This window comes from Symphalangus syndactylus, chromosome 14 (genome assembly GCF_028878055.3).
Source record: "Symphalangus syndactylus isolate Jambi chromosome 14, NHGRI_mSymSyn1-v2.1_pri, whole genome shotgun sequence".
NCBI classification, from domain to species: domain Eukaryota; kingdom Metazoa; phylum Chordata; class Mammalia; order Primates; family Hylobatidae; genus Symphalangus; species Symphalangus syndactylus.
Window position 1 is genome coordinate 25,582,023 of NC_072436.2, and position 21,942 is coordinate 25,603,964.

Sequence of the window (21,942 nt, forward strand, 5' to 3'; positions counted from 1 at the left end):
TGGTTGGTATTACAGGCAGAACCGTGGCCAAAGGATTGCTTACATTAAGTGCATATCTTCATTACTACAGATGTATGAAAGACATATTTGGGGTGTCTGCTCTGCCTGTCTTCCATGGGGATGTGCTCTCTAGGATAGAGCGAGTCCTCCCCATACCTCCTCATACCTCTGATCTGGGTCCCAGTGATAGGGCAATCAAAGTTGGACAGATCAGATTCTCCATGAAGAATCTGGAATTGCTGTGGGATGGTCCCTTGAGTAGGGTGGATGTGAACATGGAAGCTGAGGATTGGCCAAAGGCAGGGACAAGCAGAAGAAGCTGGTTCAACCGCATGATGGCCTTGTGTCACTGCCTGGCCTTGTGTCACTGCCTGGCTGTCCCCATGGGTGTGGACTTGTGCTTCCCCTGTCTGATTGCAGGACTTTGAAGGTCTCTTTTGCAGCTCCACCGTGGGATAACTGTAAGTTATCCTAAGTCCCTGAGGGATGAAAGCCCCTAGCATAGCCCTCATTTTGTGTTACACTGCCAGCTGTGAGAGCACTGGATGGAACCCAGGGCCTCTGAGACTTCAGGGAACCTTTTACCTGGGGCTTGATCCAGGTTCTGATTCATATAAAAATCCCTTTTTCCTACTTCACCAACATAAGCCTCAAGTATCAGTGCTGGACTAGCGTAGAGAGAGGGAAGGACCAAGTTAGATACTGGACATAAAAGCAGCTTGATAATGACAAAGAGTATAATTGTTCAGAACAGTAGATCAGCAGAAGGTGGAAGTCAAACAACCTTAAAAATCTTCATCTGACCATAAATCTCCATGTGTGACTCCACTGCAATAAAACAAGACAGCGATGGCTGCTAGCCTGCAGCTGCTTACCTGGCTCATGTATACCAGCCATCTGCAGCTCCTACAGTCGCTTTTCCACCCCACCTGTCTCCTCAAACCAGAGACCGGCCTGGAATTCCCTCAACTCCCTGCTAGGAGCCCCTCCACCTGTGCCCAGGGCCACCTTGCTCCATCCAGCAGCCTCCCTCAGCTTCTTTTCCCTTTAAATCACTCTCTTTTCCCTGGACCCTTCTTGTAAGCCTACAATATGCTCAGACTTCGCTGACCCTCAAAAACAAAAGGATCTCCCTTGGCCCATGTTCCCCTCAAGAGGCTTCCTTCACTCCTGCCCTTCATGGACAAGCATCTTGGAAGAACTGTCAAGTGAACCCAGCTTTTTACTTTTAATTCTTCTCAACTTACTGCCCTCTGGCTTCTGCCCTACCCCTCCTCAGACTGTGGGAGTGGGTCTATCCTGCGGGAGCGGGTCCATCCTGCGGATGCGCTTCAGTTCTTGCGGTACTTGTTATCCCCTCCCTTCATCTTGAATGTCTCTCAGCCCTTGATTTCCAGGACAAAGCCCTCCTTCCATTCCCCTCCTAACCTCCTAGTTGCCCCTTCTCAGTCTCTTTTGTGGGTTCCTCTTCCTCTGCCCATCCTGCAAATACTGAAGTTCCTGGGGACTCTGTTCTGGGCTCTCTTCTCACTTCACAGACCTCAGGGGCAACCTTATCCTTTTCTGTGGGCTTGATTTCCACCTAGATGCTGATGCCTCACAAATTTATGCTTCTCTACTGAACTCCAGACACGGTGGCCACATGATGACCTCTGGACATCTCCACTTGGAGTTTCCTCAAATAGAATCTGTCCAAAATGGAACTCATTATCAACTGCCCCCCAAAACAAAATTTAAAAATACCCAATGTAATAAAACTTTATTACTACATTTGTGTTTTCTAAGCTGCTACCACGAGGTACTCACTAGCTCAGGTTGGAATTCTGGGTGTCTCCCTGACTATCTGCCCCCATGTGCCATCTGTTATCAAGTCCTGTCAATTCTACCTTTTAAATTTTGTCTCAATCTACCCCTTCTCTCTATCCCTACTGCCAGCATCTCTCCCTTGGACCAGCTTCTTAACTGGCCAAGTCTCGCCCCCTTTTATCCATTCTCCACACTAAAGTGAGATGATCTCTCTTAAGGATATGCATGATTCTGTCCTTTTCCCACCTAGAACCCTTCAGTGGTCCTCTGAAGCTCCCAAGTTCCAACACTACAACATGGCTGGCATAGAATCTGCATCATCAGCCCTGCCATTCTCTGCCTGTTATTCTACAGTCCAGCCACAGGGAACCTGTGCCTGTTCCTCTATGTGTCTGTTTGCCCTATTCCAGAGGCCTCTTCTCCCTTCCCTACCCTCTCCTGGCTAACTCTGACCCATCCTTCAGGTCTCAATGTGAACATCTCTTCCTCCTAGAAGCCTTCCTGGACCCCTCCTGCCTGGATTAGATGCCCCTATGCTCTGCTTTCACAGTGCCCCCATTACGAAATGCCCCTTCTTGCCTCTGTGTCCAATTAGACTGAGAGCCCAAGAGAGCAGGGACAGCATCTGCGATGTTCCATTTTTATATCTCTAGCAGGCTCAGGGCTTGCAGATAATAAATATTAATTGAATGAATGAACCAAGTTTGTTGATTTCTGCACTGGGAGCTCAGCATCCTACTCTCCTTTAAATTGAGTGGGCAGCTCTGGCTCCACTGGAAGGTTGATTCCAGATGGGTGGTGAGACCAGAGGGCTAGGGAGCCTACTGCCCTACACTAAGATGGGAAATGATGTTAAGAGGACATTATACAGGATTTCTTTTTTTTTTTTTTTTGAGACAGAGTTTCACTCTTGTTGCCCAGGCTGGAGTGCAATGGCACGATCTTGGCTCCCTGCAACCTCCGCCTCCCAGGTTCAAGCAATTCTCCTGCCTCAGCCTCCTGAGTAGCTGGGATTACAGGTGCCCACCACCATGCCTGGCTAATTTTTTTTGTATTTTTAGTAGAGATGGGGTTTCACCATACTGGCCAGGCTGGTCTTGAACTCCTGACCTCAGGTGATCCACCTGCTTCAGCCTCCCAAAGTGCTGGGATTACAGGCATGAGCCACTGTGCCTGGACTATACATGATCTTAATGAGGGTGATTTCAGGGTTGACACAGAAAGTTCAGCTTTCTCCATCCTGCATGGAGTGAGAGCATCCCTGTCTATGTGCGTAGAACCATTCAGGGCTTTTGAAAACATACTGATCTGGTTTGACCCAACAACTGACCGACTTCTCCTGCCCTTCCCGGTCACTGCAGGAATGTTCTCAGAGCATGTGTCTCATAAGAATCTTCTGGCAAGTTCGTGTTTGTGGTCTGCTCTGAGTTGAGACCAGAAGCAGCTTGGATTTGGAATTTGCTTTCACAGCTCTTGGGAGGCGCTAAGTTCTGGTTATTTCTGAGTAACCCCAAAGAGCCCTCCACACTTGGGTGGGTTCCAACCCAGGTCATTCTCCTTCCCAGCCCTCCACTTGCAGTCGGGCAGAGGTGGGCATGAGAGAGGATGGAATTCTGGGTAAATAGTTTGCTCACAGTCAGGTGGTCGCCCCCACCCAATCTGATCCAGCCCTCCCTTCAGGCAAGGTCATTATCAGCAAACAGCCAGCTGCATTTCCCTCATGGGAATGCTAGAGACAGAGTTAATAAAAATCTATCTTATTAACAGCCTGACCTACCAGCATTGATCACATTAGAAATGACGCTGCACACACAGTCCCCATTATGTGCATGGCACAAGGCTCAGCAGAGCTCAAAAAGCCATTTAAATCCCTCCAGGAGTGACTCCTCCAAGGGCCTGAAACATCCCCCAAACTAATAACTCCTGACAAAGCACCGCCAGGGAAAATTCCTTGCGGATTTGAGATTTTCACTCTGTTAATCTCCTAACTCAATAAAGCAAACACTCCCTGCAGCAAATTAAATACTTTTATTAAAGGGTCCCCTCCCCGATGATTCTCTTTGACGTGGGTATTGTGGACCATAACCCTCTTGGAGCCTGAGTGTCTGTGTGAGGGGCTGTCCCCTACGCCCCATCATTTTCTCCTGTTACTCTAAGAAGGCCCAGAACCCATTATGATTTGCTGATTCTTAGATTCTCGAAACATCTGAGATCTCTAGCTTCCCTGAGTGGCTCCACTGGCCTGTCAACTGAAGAAACTGCTATTTTTTTGTGGGGGTGACAGGCCTCAAACAGCTCTGACCCAAGCACCTCTAACCTTGTAGTTTGCCTGGAGGAGAGCCCAGCAAAACTGTTCAGGCCCATGGTGGGCTTCTTGGCCGATGGTCAAACCCTTCTTCTGACTTCACTAGGGGCTTGCTGGTCATACCTTGGACAGTTATCTGGAAACCAGATGGGGTTAGCTGTAGAGAGTAGAAAAGGGTGGAGCAGAAGTTGAGAAAGCTACTCTCCTCCCACATTTTCCTGTCCCCAAGCTGGCCTTCAAGCTACTCCTCTTTGGGATCTGCCTAGAATTGGGTTCGACCACTTTAACTTCTAGTCATCGCTTTCTTTTCACTGCTGGTTGGAGCCAGGTTATCCTGAGGTCCTGATGGCCTTTATTCCAGGGCCTTCTCAGATGCCATCTTCAGAAAGCCTGCTTTGCAGGGAAACCTACCACTTTGCAGATGGTAACTGCCAGACCCCTTTATGTTTTAGGAGAAGCCCCCTTCTAGAAACATCTTCATCTACAGTTTCTTGGTTCCTTCACTGGGTCTGGAGTGCAGAGGGCTTTGTGAATCCACACTCTGAGAGAATAGAGACAGTGTGATTTGCCTTTGGTGATAGTCAGGTCTCTGGGGGCCATAAGGCCCTCTTGGCAAGGGCTCCACGGGTGTGTGTGATAGGCCCTCGTGGAGGGTCCGGTCCTGGCAACCATGGCTAGGGCTTCTGGATGCAGACCCTGTCCAGGGTGTGGAGAAGGCACCTTCTCCTTCCTGGGCCTCTGAGAAGGCCCTGCCCAGATTTCCTCCTCTCTATTTGCTCACTTTGGGCAGGAGAGGCCCTCGTTCAGGGCAGGCAGTGGCTTCACGCCCTGGACCCTCAGAGGTGTTAAGACATAATAGCCCAGGGTAGGTCCTGGTCATTTGAAATGTCCCCCTTCCCTGTCAATCTTGGATAGGCATTCTGGGCTCTGCAGCTCTCCCTATGTATCTCTGACCCCAATAGAATTGCTTCCAGACCTATGTCCTTCCCTGGAAGTCAAAACAGTCACTGGAAGTTAGAGACAGAAAGAGAAAGGGCTGAGAAAATGAGGAAGGGAAGACAAAGTCCATTATCCCTCAGAGAGTCAGACAGGTCTGGACTGGAATCCATATTCAGCCACCTACATGCTCTGACACCTGGTGAGCTACTTGCTCCCCTTCACCTCAGTTTCCTATCTATAAAACAGGGATAATGAAAGTTCCACTCACCCAGGGTCACTGTGCAACTTGCAGGAGACAAGCCTGTAAATCGATCAGCACAGTAAGTGTTCAAAGAATGGGATCATAGGAAGAGATTCAATGGCTTCCACACAGGGACCGGGCCCAGATGTGGAGCTGGGGATTTGTTCCTCTCTGAGGCCCGCAGGGATTTATTTGCTAGTCCACCCAGTGGCCTTTCTTCCAGATACATGGTACGTGGAGTGGGGAAAACCTGGGGGTGTTCAAACCTGTGCCTTCTGGCTCTGCACAGCAACTACCCAGGCTAGTGAGGGAGATGAGCGAGGGAAGAGCCCAGGCCGTGGTTGGGGGCAGCTGTCAGGCTCTGGGTGTCACGGTGGCCCCCATGCAGAGATAGACCTGGGCACAGTTGAGTCTATGCACTCTCAACTTGGGCATAATTGCCCCCAAGGGGGCAAAAAATGGTTCTTGGAGGAGTGAAAATATTTTAGATATTACAATGGTTTGTGGTACTCTACAGCTACACTCAACCTGACAAATCTTATTCCTTTTTTTTTTTTTTTTTTGAAACAGAGTCTTACTCTGTTTCCCAGGTTGGAGTGCAATGGCACAATCATGACTCACTGCAGCCTCAACTTCCCCTGGCTCAGGTGATCTCCCACCTCATCTTTTCAAGTAGCTGAGACTACAGGTGTGTGCCACCATGCCTAGCTAATTTTCTATTTTTATTATTTTTTTGTAGAGACGAGGTCTTCCTATGTTGTTCAGGCTGGTCTTGAACTCCTGGGCTCAAGCAATCTGCCTGTCTTGGCCTCTCAAAGTGTTGGCATTACAGGCATGAGCCACTGTGCCTAGCCCTTATTCCTTATTTCTAATAAAAGAAATTAAATATTAATTTAATAAAGTTGATTTAAATAGAATTAAATTCTTCTCCTGGGGGCAGAGTGGCATCATGTAAAGAAGAAGGTGGAGAAACATTGGCAGTCTGTCTTCCTGTCCGAAGGTCCCTCCTGCTGCCTCTTACCATAGCCTTCCTTCCCCTTGGGCTCTTGGGAGCATTGGGCACTGCTGAACAGTCCAGTTAAGTCCCAAGACCCCTTTGTCCCAGGCACTGGGGATATGAGCAGTGCCAACCACTCTTACCCTGCTCCTCCCTTGGCTCCTGTGACTTCTCCATGCAGCTCCTCTCCAGCTTCTGCTCTCCCTATATATGGAGTGCTCTCTGCTCCCCATGCTTTTCTCCATGGCTCCAACTCTGCAGCCCCAAACTCTGCCAGATAGCCCTCTCCATCTGGATTTTTCTCACCATTCAGACTTGATGTGCCTGGCACACCTTCTCCTTCCTCCAGGAAGCCCTCACTGTCTACCCCAGCCTGCTTGTTACTTTCCCTTTTACAGCATTTACCTTGAACCATTTTATATTAAAGAACATCCTGGGTAAAACAGTGAGACCTTATCGCTACAAAAAATAAAAATAATTAGCTGGATGCAGTGGCATGTGCCTGAAGTACCAGCTACTTGGGAGGCTGAAGCAGGAGGATCGCTTGAGCCCAGGAGTTTGAGCCTGCATGCAGTAAGCTATGCTTACCCTACTGCACTGAAGTCTGGGCGACATAATGAGACCCTGTCTCTGGAAAAACAACAACAACAAGAATGCAGTTGACCCCTGAACAACATGGATTTTGAACTGCATGGGCCCACTTATACACAGGTTTTCTTCAACCAAATGGGGTCAAAAATACAGTATTCATGGGATGCAAAACCTGCATATATGGGCCAATGTCTCATATAGGTAGTTCCACAGGGCCAACTGGGAGACTTGAATATATGTGGATTTTGGCATCAGCAGGGGGTCCTGGAACCAGTGCCCTATGGATATGGAGGGACAATGGTATATGCCCTTGTATTACTCTCAGAGTTTCATGGGTGACTGTTCTATCTTCCCACTTGAACTTTAACTTCTTTGAGGATGAAGAAGAAGTCATAAGGTTCTGTTTGCTCCTTAGTTCTGGACACCAAGGAAGGCAGGTGGGAGGGACTTTGTGGACCAGGAAGCTCTCAAGGTACAAGATGCCACTTCCCACCAGGAGGGTCAGGCAAGCCCAGGCTGTGCGAGACTGAAGTGCCCACCTCCCTCGTGGGGCCCTGCCTTACCTGGCTGACTCCTTCCATTCCATCTGGTCTCCGTCATGCTGCAGAGTGTCCATCTCTGTGAAGAGGGTGGGGTTGGGAGCCTCATCTTCCTCCCCCAGGATGTCCTGGAGCTGCTCAGCAGCTGGGGACCCTGCAAAAGAGGGGCAGCAGGTCTGCTGAGTGTCCCATGGAAGGCAGGAGGACCACAAGGCCAACAGAAATGGAGTAGGAGGCAAGCACAAGGGAAAAGTATTTTCTAATTCTGTAAAACTAAGTCCAGCTCCAGGGTGAAGCTGGACTCCTGTAACCATGAATCGGAGGTGGGCGAGATACTCTTTAAGATAAAAGAGATGAAAATATTTAGTCTGCATTCCGATCCAGGGTCTTGTAGCTGGCCATGAAGAATGATGGGAAATGGTCGAAGCCAGGGCAGCAGCAAGAACCAGAACTGAAGAGAGAAGTGAGAAGCACTCTGACCCAACTTCAGCTTACCACCTGAGGGGTTCTTCTTCCCACCGGGCCCCAAACAAGCCAACTCCCAACACTGGTCTTGAAAAGGCAGTCAGCCATGCAAAAGGACAGCTTGCACACCCTTGTACCATGTGGGCCCACTTTATTCCTGGGCAAGATGGCAGTCCATTTCCTGAGGCCCCAGCCTGCTTTCCAACTGCCCATTGGAAGTCACTTCCTGGGTGTCTCCCAGGCACCTCAAAACTCAACATTCCTCTCCCAAACACACTTCAGCTGTGTTCCTTCTCTCTTTTTCTTTCTTTTCCTTCTTTCCTTCCTTTTCTTCCTCTCTCTCTCTCCAGTGAATACCTACTATGTGCCAAATAAAGCTATGAAGAAGACCTATGTGTCCTTGCTCTCTTGAGCATGTGCTCTAGTGACAGAGACAGAGAATAAACAAGTCAACAAATCCATAAATGACCATTTCAATGATAAGTTGTCTAAAATAAACAAAATGACCAGGGGAGCTACAGTAGATAGCATGGTCACAAAAGGACTCTCTGAGGAGGGGACACTGGAGCTGTGACTTGAAAAATGGGACCGAGCCACTCTGTAGATCTGGAAGAAGTTCTACATGTTCCAGACACCCTGTGATGGAAACGTGCTGGTGAGTGTGGTTCAGCATGTGAGCAAGGGACAGAGAGATGGCATGATGTCAAAGTGGTGACCAATGCCATGACTAAAGGCATCCCTGCCCACCCCACTGCACAGGCTAGACACCCTGGAATCATCCTTACCTCACCTCCCTTCCCCTCATCTTCACACTCATATTGAAATTTTCAGGAACCCCACTGCCCTGCCCTGATGCAATCTCTCGTTCACTGTCTCCTAGGCCTCATCAGGTCTTCCCTTCCTCCAGCCTGTTCCCTCAGTTCATCATTCCCTTCTGTCCTCACTTATTTCTTCATGGACCTCTACTCTTTTCTTCATCACATCCTCCATTCTTTCCCCTTGACTTCCCAATCAAACCAGCCAGGCAATGCCCAAATAAGAATTCACTGGCCCAGTCTCCTCTGCAGGTGTGTCTAAGGGCTTGGGCTGGGGGTGGCTGGGGTGGGGATGGCAGCATGTAGTGGTAGTGTGGTGGAATCAAATAGAATCCCAATCCAGCTAGACAAGGGTGTGAGTCTCGGGGCTGCCACTTATTCACAAGTGAACTCAGTTGAGTGAGCAGGACTGCTGGGAGGAATACAACAGGTAAGAGAATGAAATGCCTGACACGGCTTGGAAGGTAACAGCTGCTTAGCCCCTCACCACCGACACCCACACCCAGGCCCATGAGCCCCACTGTAAGGGTTTCCCCTCAGCAAGTCTCAAGTGCAGCAACCTTCCGTGCATCTTTGTCAGCGCCCTTCCTGTGTCCCTCGAGGCTGTCCCTAACCTTTGTTCCTCTCTTCAAGCTTCTTGATTCAATTCCTACCCCACTTCACCAAGAGAATAAAGGCCTCCAGGCACGAAATCCATCAACATCCTTTCTTCCATCCCCTCAACTCTTTCAGATCCTTATTTCATCAGCTAGCCTTTCTTTACCTGGATCTTCAACTTCCCTCTCTCCACTCTCTTTCTCTCAGCCTAGAAACAGCTCTTCCTACCCAAGACACCCTCCCTGACCCTGCCTGTCTCCTTAGCTCTCCTGCTTGCCTTCTTCTTTCTTTTACCCATACTTCCTAAAGTAGTGGTCTGTGCTCATGGTCTCCATCTCCTCCTTGCCCAATCACTTCCCGGCCTGCTGCCACTGGCTCAGCCCCCACCATGCTAAGGACATTGACAAAGGCAGAGGTTTCAAACTGACAGTTCAAAGGTGTGTTTAATGCAGGCCTCGCAGAGTATGAAATTTTTTGAAAGTATTGCTAAGATAAAGAATTGTAAGATTTCACACAGAAATCCAGATCTCTGACTTTTCTTGAAAAGTCAGACGTTCTGATCACTCTGCCCATGTTCCTGCTTGGCAATCTATGAGAGCTGATGATGGTGCTTTCTTAGGTAAACTGGTGTCCCGTTAAACTCATTTATTGCCATGCACCCAAATTCACAACCTCTGCCCTCAGATCCCTCTTGTTATTTTAATTGTCAAACCAATAAGCTAATAAAATCAATCAAACCAACAGCACTGAGAAGCTATGGTCTGGCTTATCTCTCTGGAACTTCAGAGGTGATGATCGCCCCTCTGAACTGAAATGTGACTTATGGCTCTTATAACATGGCAGTTTCTTGATATTTTCCCTTTTTGAAGATTCTCTCTCAATATCTTTCCCTAGTTCCTCTTGCCTGGCTAACACTTAAATCTTGACCTTCGCCAGGATTCTGCTTCATCTTGTTCTCTCTTCTCTCTCCACACTCCTTCTGGGCTAGCTCATGTTATTTGTGGTGTCATTTTATAAATGAAATGAGGTCACCCTTGTGTCCAGGCAATACACCCATGTGTATTGAACATTCCAACCGACAACTGGACTGCTCCTTCTGGGAGCTCGGCAGCCTGCTCAAGTCACCCTCAACATATTCAAAACAGCTCTGCATCCCTTCTTCCATCAACCCAGCCCTGCTCTCCTCTGTTTTGATTCATAGCACCTCTAGCCACCTACTCATCTAGACAATGCTGGACTCATTCCTGAAGCTCCTTCTTTTTCACAATCCATGTCCAACTGGATACTAACGTCTTTCATTTGCTTCATAAACATTTTTTGGCTCTCTCCTTTTTTCCCCACCCATTGCCACCATCTTGGTTCTGGCTCTCATTATCTGCTCCTATCACTGCCATAGCCACCTACTGTTGCCATTGCCTCTGGTTGTCCCATTTAATCCCATGCCCTGTGTAGCAGTAGAGTGTACTTTTAAAACATTTCAAACATGTTCACACAATGGGCTCCTGGGAGTCATGGTTCTCTTTGAATAGCACCATAAAACACTATACATATGAGTTAGAAATCATTTTACTAGCAGAACACACTATTATCTACAGAATTCAATGGACTCATGTATTTAAACGAATTTTAAATTTCTGAATTTTTCTATTACTTTTTTTTTTGAGACAGAGTCTCACTCTTTTGCTTAGGCTGGAGTGCAGTGGCAGAATCTTGGCTCACTGCAACCTCCACCACCTGAGTGCAAGTGATCCTCCCACTTCAGCCTCCAGAGTAGCTGGGAGTACTAGCTCATGTCACCATGCCTGGCTAATTTTTGTATTTCCTGTAGAGACAAGGTTTCACCATGTTTCCCTGGCTGGTTTCGAACTCCTGAGCTCAAGAAATCCACCTGCTTCAGCCTCCTAAAGTGCCAGGATTAAAGGTATGAGCCACTGGACCCAGCATATTACTTTTAACTTACATCCTTTCCATTGTCTTATTGATTGCTGGCACTTGCCAGCAGACACCAAATGTTTAAATAAATTTTATAGACAAAAAACCAACAATTGAGAAAATAACCTTATTTTTTCTTCAAATTGAGAAATCTGTGACTGCTTGATTCTGAGGGGCCACACCAATTCTCCCTGGGATCAGAAATCAGTAACTACTCTTTTAAAATGTAGATTTGATGTACTGTGGAGGATGGCATGAAAAAGAAAATAAAATATAAAATAAAATGTAGATTTGATTATGTTATTCACCAGTTGAAAAACTTTCAATGTCTCTCTATTGCCTAAAGCCTAGGGGTCAGTGACATGGCTCAAACCATCCCTCATAATCTAGCCCTAACCTGCCTTTCTAGGTTCTAGCATGTCCCTCACCCAGCCACGCCGACCCCAGCCACAGCAGACCACATCCCTGAAGAGGGGGGCATGCCACTCCTTGGGCCCCTGTGCCTGCCATTTCATAAGTCTGGAATCCCCTTTCCCCTTCAAGGCCAGACAAGAAGGCAAATAAATGGATGGGTCCTGGAGAGAGGAGACAGGCAGAGAGCAGGATGCAAACCAGTCCTGCCTGGCGCATTACCTGCTCCCTGGAACAGCTGAGCGCTGGGGTCCCTGGCTGTCGATGCTGCCTCTGGCCCCAGCCTGCTTCCGCTGCTGCCTCCCTGGCTGCTACTTCCACAGGTCCTCTTCTTCACACAACAAACTCACTTTTGTTTCCAGTTAAGCACCAGGGGAGGTGTGGGGAGAGAAGAAGGGGGGGTTGGGGGGAGAAAAAGAGAGAGAGAAAAGGAATGTGTGAAGGACTGGGGAGGTGGAGAGAGGCTATGTGTAGAGAGAATATAGATGTGGTAAGTGTAAGTGTGAGAAAGATTATGCAAAACTGAGAGAGAAAGGCTACGCTGAGTTAATTAAAGATCTGAGAGAGGGACAGAGAGAGAGACAGAGAAGTGAGTAAGACAGAGAGAGAGAAGTGAGTGAGAGAGAGAGAGAGAAGTGAGTGAGAGAGAGAGAGAGAAGTGAGAGTGAGAGAGAAATCTCAGGTGCACTGGAGAGAGAAAGACTCAGTGGCTGCAGCAGAACCTCAAGCAGGAAGCCGGGTCTCCACAGCAGCAGGGATGGTGGCAGCTGAGGATCTGTGAGAGGACTGGCAAAACTGCCCCTTTACCCCCTTCCCCATGAGTGTTTCCCATGTGCCTGGGGTCTCTAAGAGAGCCCAGGCTCCTCTCTGCAGGCCCCTTTATAAAGGCAGGGGTAGGATTTGCTGTGAGATTCCCCGGGGCCTCCTTAGGAGCCTTGGTGGCAGGTGAGCTGGCTGGAGAGAAACCTAGCAGGGCCCTTCCTCTCCACCACACAGCCCCAAGGGTGGAGTGGGGTTGCTGGAGGGGAGTGTTTGCTGTGGGGTCTCACACTGACCAAGCAGTGCTTCGATAATGTGCTATGTAGCTGGTTTCTTTCCTCCCCAACTTTAAACCCAAACTCCTGATACTCTTCCTGTTCCTCCACCTCTCAGGCAAAGTGCCAAGTGTCACCACTCAGCAGGTGTTTTCTGAGAGCCCACGGACAGTGGAAGCTGGTCACTTCAGAGTGTGAGGTAAACTCCACTGGGAAATTATTTTGCTCTTCTGAGAAACTCCTAATCTGCTGGGTTTGGTTTAACAAGTGCTTACTGAGTACTTAGAATGTGCCAAGGTTGATTAGAGGTCACGGAGTGGTGGCTGCTCCAGGGAGTTACAAACCCTGAATTCACTAAGTCTTAGAGCTGGGAGGGAGCTTAGTGATGGTCAAGTCCAAACCCTTCATTTCACGGATGAGAAAACCAAGACCCAGTTTACCCCATAGGCCCCCTAGGCCCCAACACAGGTTAGCAGAGCCTGGGGGAGAGCAGACATCTGACATCCTCCCCCTACACTGCCCCATTGAGGCTGGCTTCACTGGTGACATTTTCAGACCTGAGGCTCGAGGATCAAGTATGCCCATTTTATTTTTTTATTTTTAGAGACAGGGTCTCGCTATGTTTTGCAAGGCTGGTTTCAAACTCCTGTGCTCAGACAATCCTCCCGCCTCAGCCTCCCATAGTGTTGGGATTACAGGTGTGAGCCATCACACCTGGCCACAAGTATGCCTGTTTTAAAGCTGAGAAAACAGAAGCAGAGGACACCAGGCCCTGCCTGAGGGTCCCAGGCTCTGCAGCTTCCACTGCACTGTGGCTGAGGTTGACCCAGCTCCTTCTGAGTGGCCACAGCAGGCCACACCAAGTCAGGCCCTGTGGGTGGCCTCAATACCAAAAAAAACATGGCCAAGGATCCCAAAAAGATCCTCTTTATTCATGTGGTGCTTTAAGAGCCCAGACCTGGGCTCAACTCCGGACTCTGCTATTACTAGCAGTAGGATCCTGGCAAGGCATCAAGCTCCCACTGAGCCTTAGTTTCCTCATCTATGAAGTGATAATAATCACGCCCCCCTCACTGGACTGTGGCGGGGTTTCAATGAGATAATATATGTAATGTGACTGGCTGGCACAGCACTCATGTACACCAGTCGCTCAATAGGTGATATTGCTATTATTGTTGATGCCAGCAGGTGAGACGCTTCCTCTGTTACTACCAGTCACCAGCCTGTTCCCTCCAAACATTCCAAGGGCCCAATCCTTCTCAGCTTCTAGACTCCATGCTCCTCCCATGCTACCTCTGGCCCTCCACCCCAGGCCCCTACGCTGTCTCTGCCCCTCCCTTCTGCCCACAGAAGGTTTAGCTCACCACATGCTGGGCCACTGGGTCAGGGTTTCTCTAATGCCCTGCGGATCCCACATGTGTGCAGCACGTCAGAAGTTAATCCACATAATGAGAAATGCCACAGGTAATAGCCCCTCTGTTCTATAGCTAACAGCAAGAGTCACAAAGTGCCAGCCCAACTATAGGAATGGATTCTAACAGCAATTGCTGGGAGAAACACAACCTTGGTTGGGACCACTTCAGGAGGCACACTAAAGCCACACAAAGAATCATGCTTTTACTGGGTGGGGACTGACTTAGCACAAAATGATCTAGTGGCCTGCAAACTAGCAAGCAGTGTGGGCTTCAACTCTTAGTAAAGATCTGGGAGCCATTATGGCCATCTGGAAGTCAACATCAGGACACAATCAATCCTGGAGTCCTCAGCTCTGGGCAAGTCCTTTCAGACATTCTCTCTCTCATCGGCTCCCTGATGGGTGGCTACACGGTCAGCTTTGTAAGGTCAGGGCCTATCTTGTTCACATCGCACTGCTGGCCCCTGACATGCATTCACACAGCATGTGTACTCAATGAATATTTGCTGGGGGTGAATGGATTTGACTGCCTGACACTCAGGAGTGTATTTGCTGAGGCTGGCCTCAGCAAGACAGGAGCCAAGAACAAGGAAATGGAGCTCAGGGCGAAGCAGAGCGAGCAGGGATGGGGGGATTCAGGTGACTCCAGGCCACTGACTATTGGGGAGCAGGAGAGAGAACCCAAAGGAGCCAAAGCCATTCTTGCCAACTGTGTGAAGTGGGTCTTGGAGGCCCTGAGTCCTAGTTTCATGGGCAATAACGTTCTTTTTCTAGAAGGCTGTATACAAACTCCAAGTGTGCCCTCTGAGAGAGGAAGAGGAGAGAATCTGCTGACTTGCTTTGTTCACGGGAATCCTTCCTGGGGTGGGTGGCTTTGGGATGTCTGCCCAGCCCATGTCCCCCCCTCTCATAAGGATGACCCTGGGCAGCCGTGTTTGTGTGACATGTGACCCGTGCTCCTGGCCACAACAAGTTGGAGCAGGAATGGTTCACTGGACACCTGACCCAAGCCTGTGAATTTTGAACTGGGTCTCTGAGTTAGCTGGGCCTTTCCTGATGGTTTCTGGGAGACAGAGCTGGTAAATGGAAGAGGCAGAAAGGGCTGGGCTGCAAAGAGAGGAAGCAGCCTAGAGGCAAAGCTGTGGGAAAGGGCTGTGTACACCCAGAGAGGGGGCTGAGAAGGCACTGGATTCACCCACTTGAGCCCGGCTCTTTGTTTTGCTTTGGGACTGTAAGAAACTCCTTTGCTCTTGCAATATAAACAATCTCTCCCCACACTCCTTCTGTCTCTCCTTCCCTAAGCCAGTTCAAATAGGTTTCTGGCACTGTGATAAAATTACCTTCCTTTTTTTTTTTTTTTTTTTTGTGACCGAGTCTCGTGCTGTCACCCAGGCTGGAGTGCAGTGGCGCGATCTTGGCTCACTGCAAGCTCCGCCTCCCGGGTTCACGCCATTCTCCTGCCTCAGCCTCTCCGAGTAGCTGGGACTACAGGCGCCCGCCACCACGCCCGGCTAATTTTTTGTATTTTTAGTAGAGACGGGGTTTCACCGTGGTCTCGATCTCCTGACCTCGTGATCCGCCCGCCTCAGCCTCCCAAAGTGCTGGGATTACAAGCGTGAGCCACAGCGCCCGGCCTAAAATTACCTTCTTAATCATGAGCCCCCTTTGTATGAAATTCTAGAGTGTGGAGATTTTTTTCTGAGTACCTTCTTGAAAACTATAAGTGTAAAGGTTATAAAAGAATGTTGAGTCACTGTCATAAGAATAGTTAGATTAAATCTAGTCATGTGAAAAGTAAAAGAACAGGGAGTAAACAAAGGCAGGACAGGCCTAAAGAAAGAAAGAAAGAGAGATCGAGGAAACATGCCGTGACCCTGGATAAGGGAGGAAGCTCAGCTGGGTCACAGGGGCTGGCAGAGCCTGGCACATGCATGGCCGGCCCCTCAAAAGTGCTTGTGGATGGAGCCAAGGCTGGAGAAGGTCTAAGTATGTTGGGGGTCAGGGGAGACTCAGTCAAGGCTAGCTGAGAAATTCAGATAAGAGATCCCTCCATCTTTCCCATCTGAGTCCCCTACGCCACTCTGAACCTATCAGGCCTGGGAAGAGCAACAACCTCAGTGTGAAATCAGAAAGGCCCTGAGCATTTATAAGACCCAACAGCAAAAGGGGAACAACGACATCCATCTCATTGGAGCACAAGGGAAAGAGAGTCAGATGTTTCTGGAAAGCCAAAAGGGTAAAAGGCAATTATTACTCATGATTTAAGATTTAAAAATGTCACCAAGAGTCTTCAATTTGCATGTTGTCCTTATTGTTCTGTTTTGGTAGATATAAATGCAGTATAATGAAGAAGCTGTCATTTAAAACCAAACTAAACAGTTGCTCTGCTTTTTCCTTCCAAGCCAAGAGGGGTATGGAGCCTAATTATATCAGTAGGAAGTTGAATCTTGATCCTGCTTCTTTCACCTGACAGAGGCCAGTGGGGAGGGAGAAAGGAGAGAAGAAAATTTAAAGGCCTCTTTCAGTTTTTTGGGTTTTTTTTTTTTTTTTTTTTTTTGAGACACAGTCTTGCTTTGTCGCCTGGTCTGGGGTGCAGTGGCGCAATCTCGGCTAACTGCAATCTCTGCCTCCGGGGTTCAAGCAATTCTCGTGCCTCAGCCTCCCGGGTACCTGGGATTACAGGTGTCTGCCACCACGCCCGGCTAATTTTTATATTTTTAGTAGAAACTGGGTTCACCATGTTGGCCAGGCTGGCCTCAAACTCCTGGCCTCAAGTGATCCACCTGCCTCAGCCTCCCGAAGTGCTGGGATTACATGCGTGAGCCACCATGCCTGGCCCTCTTTCAGTTCTTTTATGCTGCATAAGGGCTAGACTGAGAGATGGTCTTTGTGTTTAGTTCAACACATTATGTGTCCAGTTGGGTGAAAATGGGCTCTGAGCTAAGGTGAGACAGACCGAGGTAAATCATATGACAGGTAAATTGAGTGGAGTGAGTGTGTGTGTGTTGGAGAGGGGGCGCTGAGGAGAGGGGGCTCAGAAACCGAGAAGCAAGGAGATATGAGGAGACTCAGGAGGGCAGTGATGGGGGGTGGGAGTTGCCAAAAATATGGTAGGAAGGTGAAACTACAGAGGAAGGTGGCCAAGGGGAAATCTTCAGTGGCCAGAGGATTTTTAAGAACACGGATATCTAATAACTCATTTTAAAAATTGAGTATCTCGGCCAGGTGCAGTGGCTCATGTCTATAATTCCAGCACTTTGGGAGGCCAAAGTGGGTGGATTTTTTGAGGTCAGGAGTTCAAGACCAGCCTGGCCAACATGGTAAAACCCCGCCTCTAATAAAAATACAAAAATTAGCCGGGCATGGTGGTGGGTGCCTGTAGTCCCGGCTACTCAGGAGGCAGAGGCAAGAGAATTGCTTGAATCTGGAAGGCAGAGGTTGCAGTGAGCAGAGATCATACCATTGCACTCCAGCCTGGGCAATAGAGGGAGACTCCTTCTCAAAAACAAACAAAAAAAAAAGAAAAGAAAAGAAAAAATTGAGTATCTCTGCAAAGTAAACCCCCTCCATGGTTCTGAACCTTCAACAAAGCCTGCTGCTCACCTATATGCCTTAAATGACCAATTTTGAGGAAACCACAGCAGGACAGAACTCCATACCTGGGCTTTCTTGGAGGTGAAAGCAGAGAACAGATGCCAAAGGTGAAGCACAGTGAGACTGAGTCCACCAAGCAGGGACTTGGAGCCAGGGCAACAGTGAGACTAGAAGCCTTTGGAAATTCACAGACATTTAAGCAAAGGTGTGGGCCTACTCTAGAATGTGGTGAGGAGGCTGGAGTCTATTTTAGTTAACCATATGGAATAAGGTTATAAAAACTTTATATTAGGACTTTCATTGGTTCACTTGCAAATTCAGGCTCTCAACCCATTTCCCTTTAAGGTCTTAAGGTCACTAACTCAAGATTCTCTCCTGGTAGGGTTTTTTGCTTGAGTTTTGTTTTTGTTTTTTAGGAGAAGAGCCCTCTTGGCTAGGGAGGGAATGCAGTATATGTTGAAAATTCAGGGAGATCTTGGTTTTAAGGTGTTAAAGGGCAAGAAGAGAGTGGGATAGAAAGAGACTTCTTTGAGGTAATTTTAATTTGCCTTCCTTCCCCAGCCCCAGGGTTGCAGGGAGCATAAAAGGTCTAGAATGATTTTTATCCTTTCTCCTTTTTCTTCCTCCTTTTCTCTTTTCTCACTTCTCCCCTCTTCACCACTGCCTTCAAGATCCAAATTAAGTAGACAAAGGTGAGGAAGCCACCCCCATTTTAAAGTTTCAAACCCTAAAAGAAAGCCAATTGTCGGCCAGGCACTGTGGCTCACATCTGTAATCCTAGCACTTTGGGAGGCCGAGGCGGGTGGATCACTTGAGTCACTTGAGGTCAGGAGTTTGAAACCAGCCTGGCCAACATGGTGAAACTAGTCTCTACTAAAAACACACACAAAAAAATTAGCTAGGTGTGGTGGCACATGCCTGTAATCCCAGCTACTCGGGAAGCTGAGGCAGAAGAATTGCTTGAACCTGGAGCGGAGGTTGTAGTGAGCCGAGATCGTGCCACTGCACTCCAGCTTGGGTGACGGGGCAAGACTCTGTCTCGAAAAAAAAAAAAAAAAAAGAAAGCCAATTGTCTTTGCTCCTATGTTTGAAACGTGGCCTGCCTCAGGGATTCCTTAGCACAGGAGATGTTTTAGACATAAACTTATTTTCTATCCTAACCCTTGCTCCTTCCTTATCAGAAAAGAAAGACATGAAACATGTCTTTGGTCCTAAGGCTTTGGAACCTTGTGAGGTTCCAGTGTCTTAATAGAAAGCCTTTCTCTTCTTTACTTCTCATCTAAGGGTAATTTTGATCTTTTGGTGACGCCAGCGTTGCTCAATACCTGGCAAATAGATGAAAGCTTGAATATTTTTCACACTCCTTCCATCAGAAGGATCTCATAAGCTTCTCAGTACCAATGAGGGCAGCCAAATCAAACAAATGCCCACTTGTAGAGAAAAAAGATTTGGGCGTGGTGCTCTTAAATTGGGTTAATGTGTATAAAGTGAACCAACCATATGTTAAGTGCCTACCATGCACCATGTGAGGTATCTAATATCTATTTATCTCTCATTTAACAACTCATAGCAATTTGGCATGAACAACCATGCAGTTTGCCTAGGACTGACCTGGGTTTTAGCACTGAAAGTCCTCCCTCCCTCATCCTGGGACAAGTCTCAGTCCTGGGCAGACTGAGACAATTGGCCACCCTGCAACAGTCTTTCACTCTCCAGATGAGAATACTGAGACTCCAGGGTCTACACACCCCGGTTGGGATTGACCGACCTTGTTTCTCTTAAATCTTGGCTCCAGTTCTTATTAGCAGCCTAGAAAAGTGGAAGTGCAACCACATTTCTAAAGCTGCTTCTAATACTCTTTCTCCTAATGGCCTCTCAAGAGGTTTTCACAGCCAGAAAACACATTTTTCCCCCCCAGGGTAGAAACCCTGGCTCCTACTGACTTTCACCACAGCTTGATGATTCTATTCATCATGTGAGTTCTGCTTGAGTCAAAATTGATTGGCTACTAAGTACTGACTTCCTAAATTATTAATATATTAACATTGGGGGAAAGTGTGGTAAGGGAGAGAGAAAATAAATAAACCAACTGCTATGGCCTATTATTTCCTACCTATCTCTTCCTTTCAACATAAGGCAATTTGACTACTTGAAAGGACATCATTATCAGCCTGGGTCCAATATGGTGACTGACCAATGACATCTTATAAAGGAAAGCAATGTAGCGAAAGGGCAAACACAGTCTTTGGAGTCAATAGATCTGTTTTTATTTCCCACGTTCACTGATTAACATCTACATTATGCTACATCTCTTTGAATCTTAGTTTCTCAATCTGAAGATGCGGATAATGATATCTCCCTTTTACTGTTGGTGTGAGGATTAATTGAGAAGATGTAATTCCAGATTTCAAACTATATTACAAAGCTATAGTAATCTAAACAGTATGGTACTGGCATAAAGACAGGCACATGGACCAAGGGAATATAATAGAAAGCACAGAAACAAATGCACACATACATAGTCAGCTAGTATCTGACAAGGGTGGTAAGAATACACAACGTGAAAAGATTAGTCTCTTCAATAAATGGTGTTGAGAAGACTGGATATCCACATGCAGAAGAATAAAATTGGACCCCATCTTATACCACTGACAAAAAATTAACTTGAAATGGATTAAAGGCTTAAATGTAAGACCTCAAAACATAAAAGTGCTAAAGGAAAACAGGAGAAAAGTTATTTTACATTGGTCTTGGCAGTGATTTCTTTTGGATATGGCACCAAAAGCATAGGTAACAAAAGCAAAAATAAACTAGTGCAACAATATCATATGAAAAGGCTTCTGCATGGCAAAGGAAACAATCAACAAAATGAAAAGGCAACCTATAGAACGGGAGAAAATATTTGCAAGCCATATATCTGATAAGGGCTTAATACCCAAAATATATAAGGAACTCATACAACTCAACAGCAAAAAACAAACAAACAAAAAAAAACTATTTTTAAATGGGCAAAGGAAGCCAGGTACAGTGGCATGTGCCTGTTGTCCCAGTGCCTCAGGAGGCTGAGGCAAGAGGATAGCTTGATCCCAGGAGTTCAAGTCCAGCCTGGGCAACACAGTGAGACCCTTAAAAAAAGGCCAAGGATCTGAATAGATGTTTTTCTAAAGAAAACATATGATATGGTTTGGCTGTGTCACCATCCAAATATCATCTTGAATTGTAGCTCCCATAATCCCCATGTGTCATGGGAGGGACCTGGTGGGAGGTAATTTAATCATGTGGGCGGGTTTTTCCCATGTTGTTCTCATGATAGTGAATAAATCTTGCCAGGCGCAGTAGCTCACGCCTGTAATCCCAGCAATTTGGGAGGCCAAGGAAGGCAGATCACCTGAGGTTGGGAGTTCAAGACCAGCCTGACCAACATGGAGAAACCCCATCTCTACTAAAAACACAAAAATTAGCTGGGTGTGGTGGTGCATGCATGTAATCCCAGATACTCGGGAGGCTGATGCAGGAGAATTGCTGGAACCCAGGAGGCAGAAGTTGTGGTGAGCTGAGATTGTGCCATTGCACTCCATCCTGGGCAATAAGAGTGAAACTCCATCTCAATAAATAAATAAATTTCATGAGACCTGATAGTTTTATAAAGAGCAGTTCCCCTGCACATGCTCTCTTGAGTGCCACCATGTAAAACATGCCTTTGCTCCTCCTTCACCTTCTGCCATGATTGTGAGCCTTCCCCAACCATGTGGAACTGTGAGTCCATTAAGCCTCTTTTTCTTTATAAATTACCCAGTCTCAGTTATGTCTTTGTTAGCAGCATGAGAACGGACTAATACAACATAGAAATGGCCAGTAGGTACATGAAAAAGTGCTCACCATCACTAATCATCAGGGAAATGCAAATTAAAACCAAAACCATAGTGAGATGTCACCTTATACCTGTTAGAATGGCTACAAAAAGCAAAAGATAACTAATATTGGCAAGAATGTGGAGAAAAGGGAACACTTGTGCACTGTTGGTGCGAATGTAAATTGGTACAGCCATTATGGAAAATAATATGGAAGTTCCTCAAAACATAAAACGTAGAACTAGTATATGATCCAACAATCCCATCTCTGGGTATATACATCCAAAGGAAGCCAAATCAGTATCTTGAAAAGATATCCACGTGCCCATGTTCACTGCAGCATTATTCACAATAGCCAAAACAGAAACAACCTGCATGTCCACTGACAGATGAAGGGATAAAGAAAATGCA

The 21,942-nt window shown here is 47.3% G+C and overlaps 1 protein-coding gene across 14 annotated transcripts in view; it reads right to left on the reverse strand.

Moving 5' to 3' along the window:
* The window catches only part of SLC4A5 (solute carrier family 4 member 5), a 127,550-nt gene that overhangs the window by 61,669 nt on the left and 43,939 nt on the right, over positions 1-21,942 (reverse strand). For 13 of the 14 annotated variants that reach the window (XM_063617491.1, XM_063617495.1, XM_063617493.1 and 10 more), the window contains one exon: positions 7,443-7,572. In XM_063617491.1, the coding sequence (XP_063473561.1) occupies positions 7,443-7,572 (130 nt within the window). Of the gene's footprint in view, positions 1-7,442; positions 7,573-11,860; positions 12,196-21,942 lie in introns of those variants that run through there. The other variant, XM_063617497.1, reaches the window with a different exon arrangement.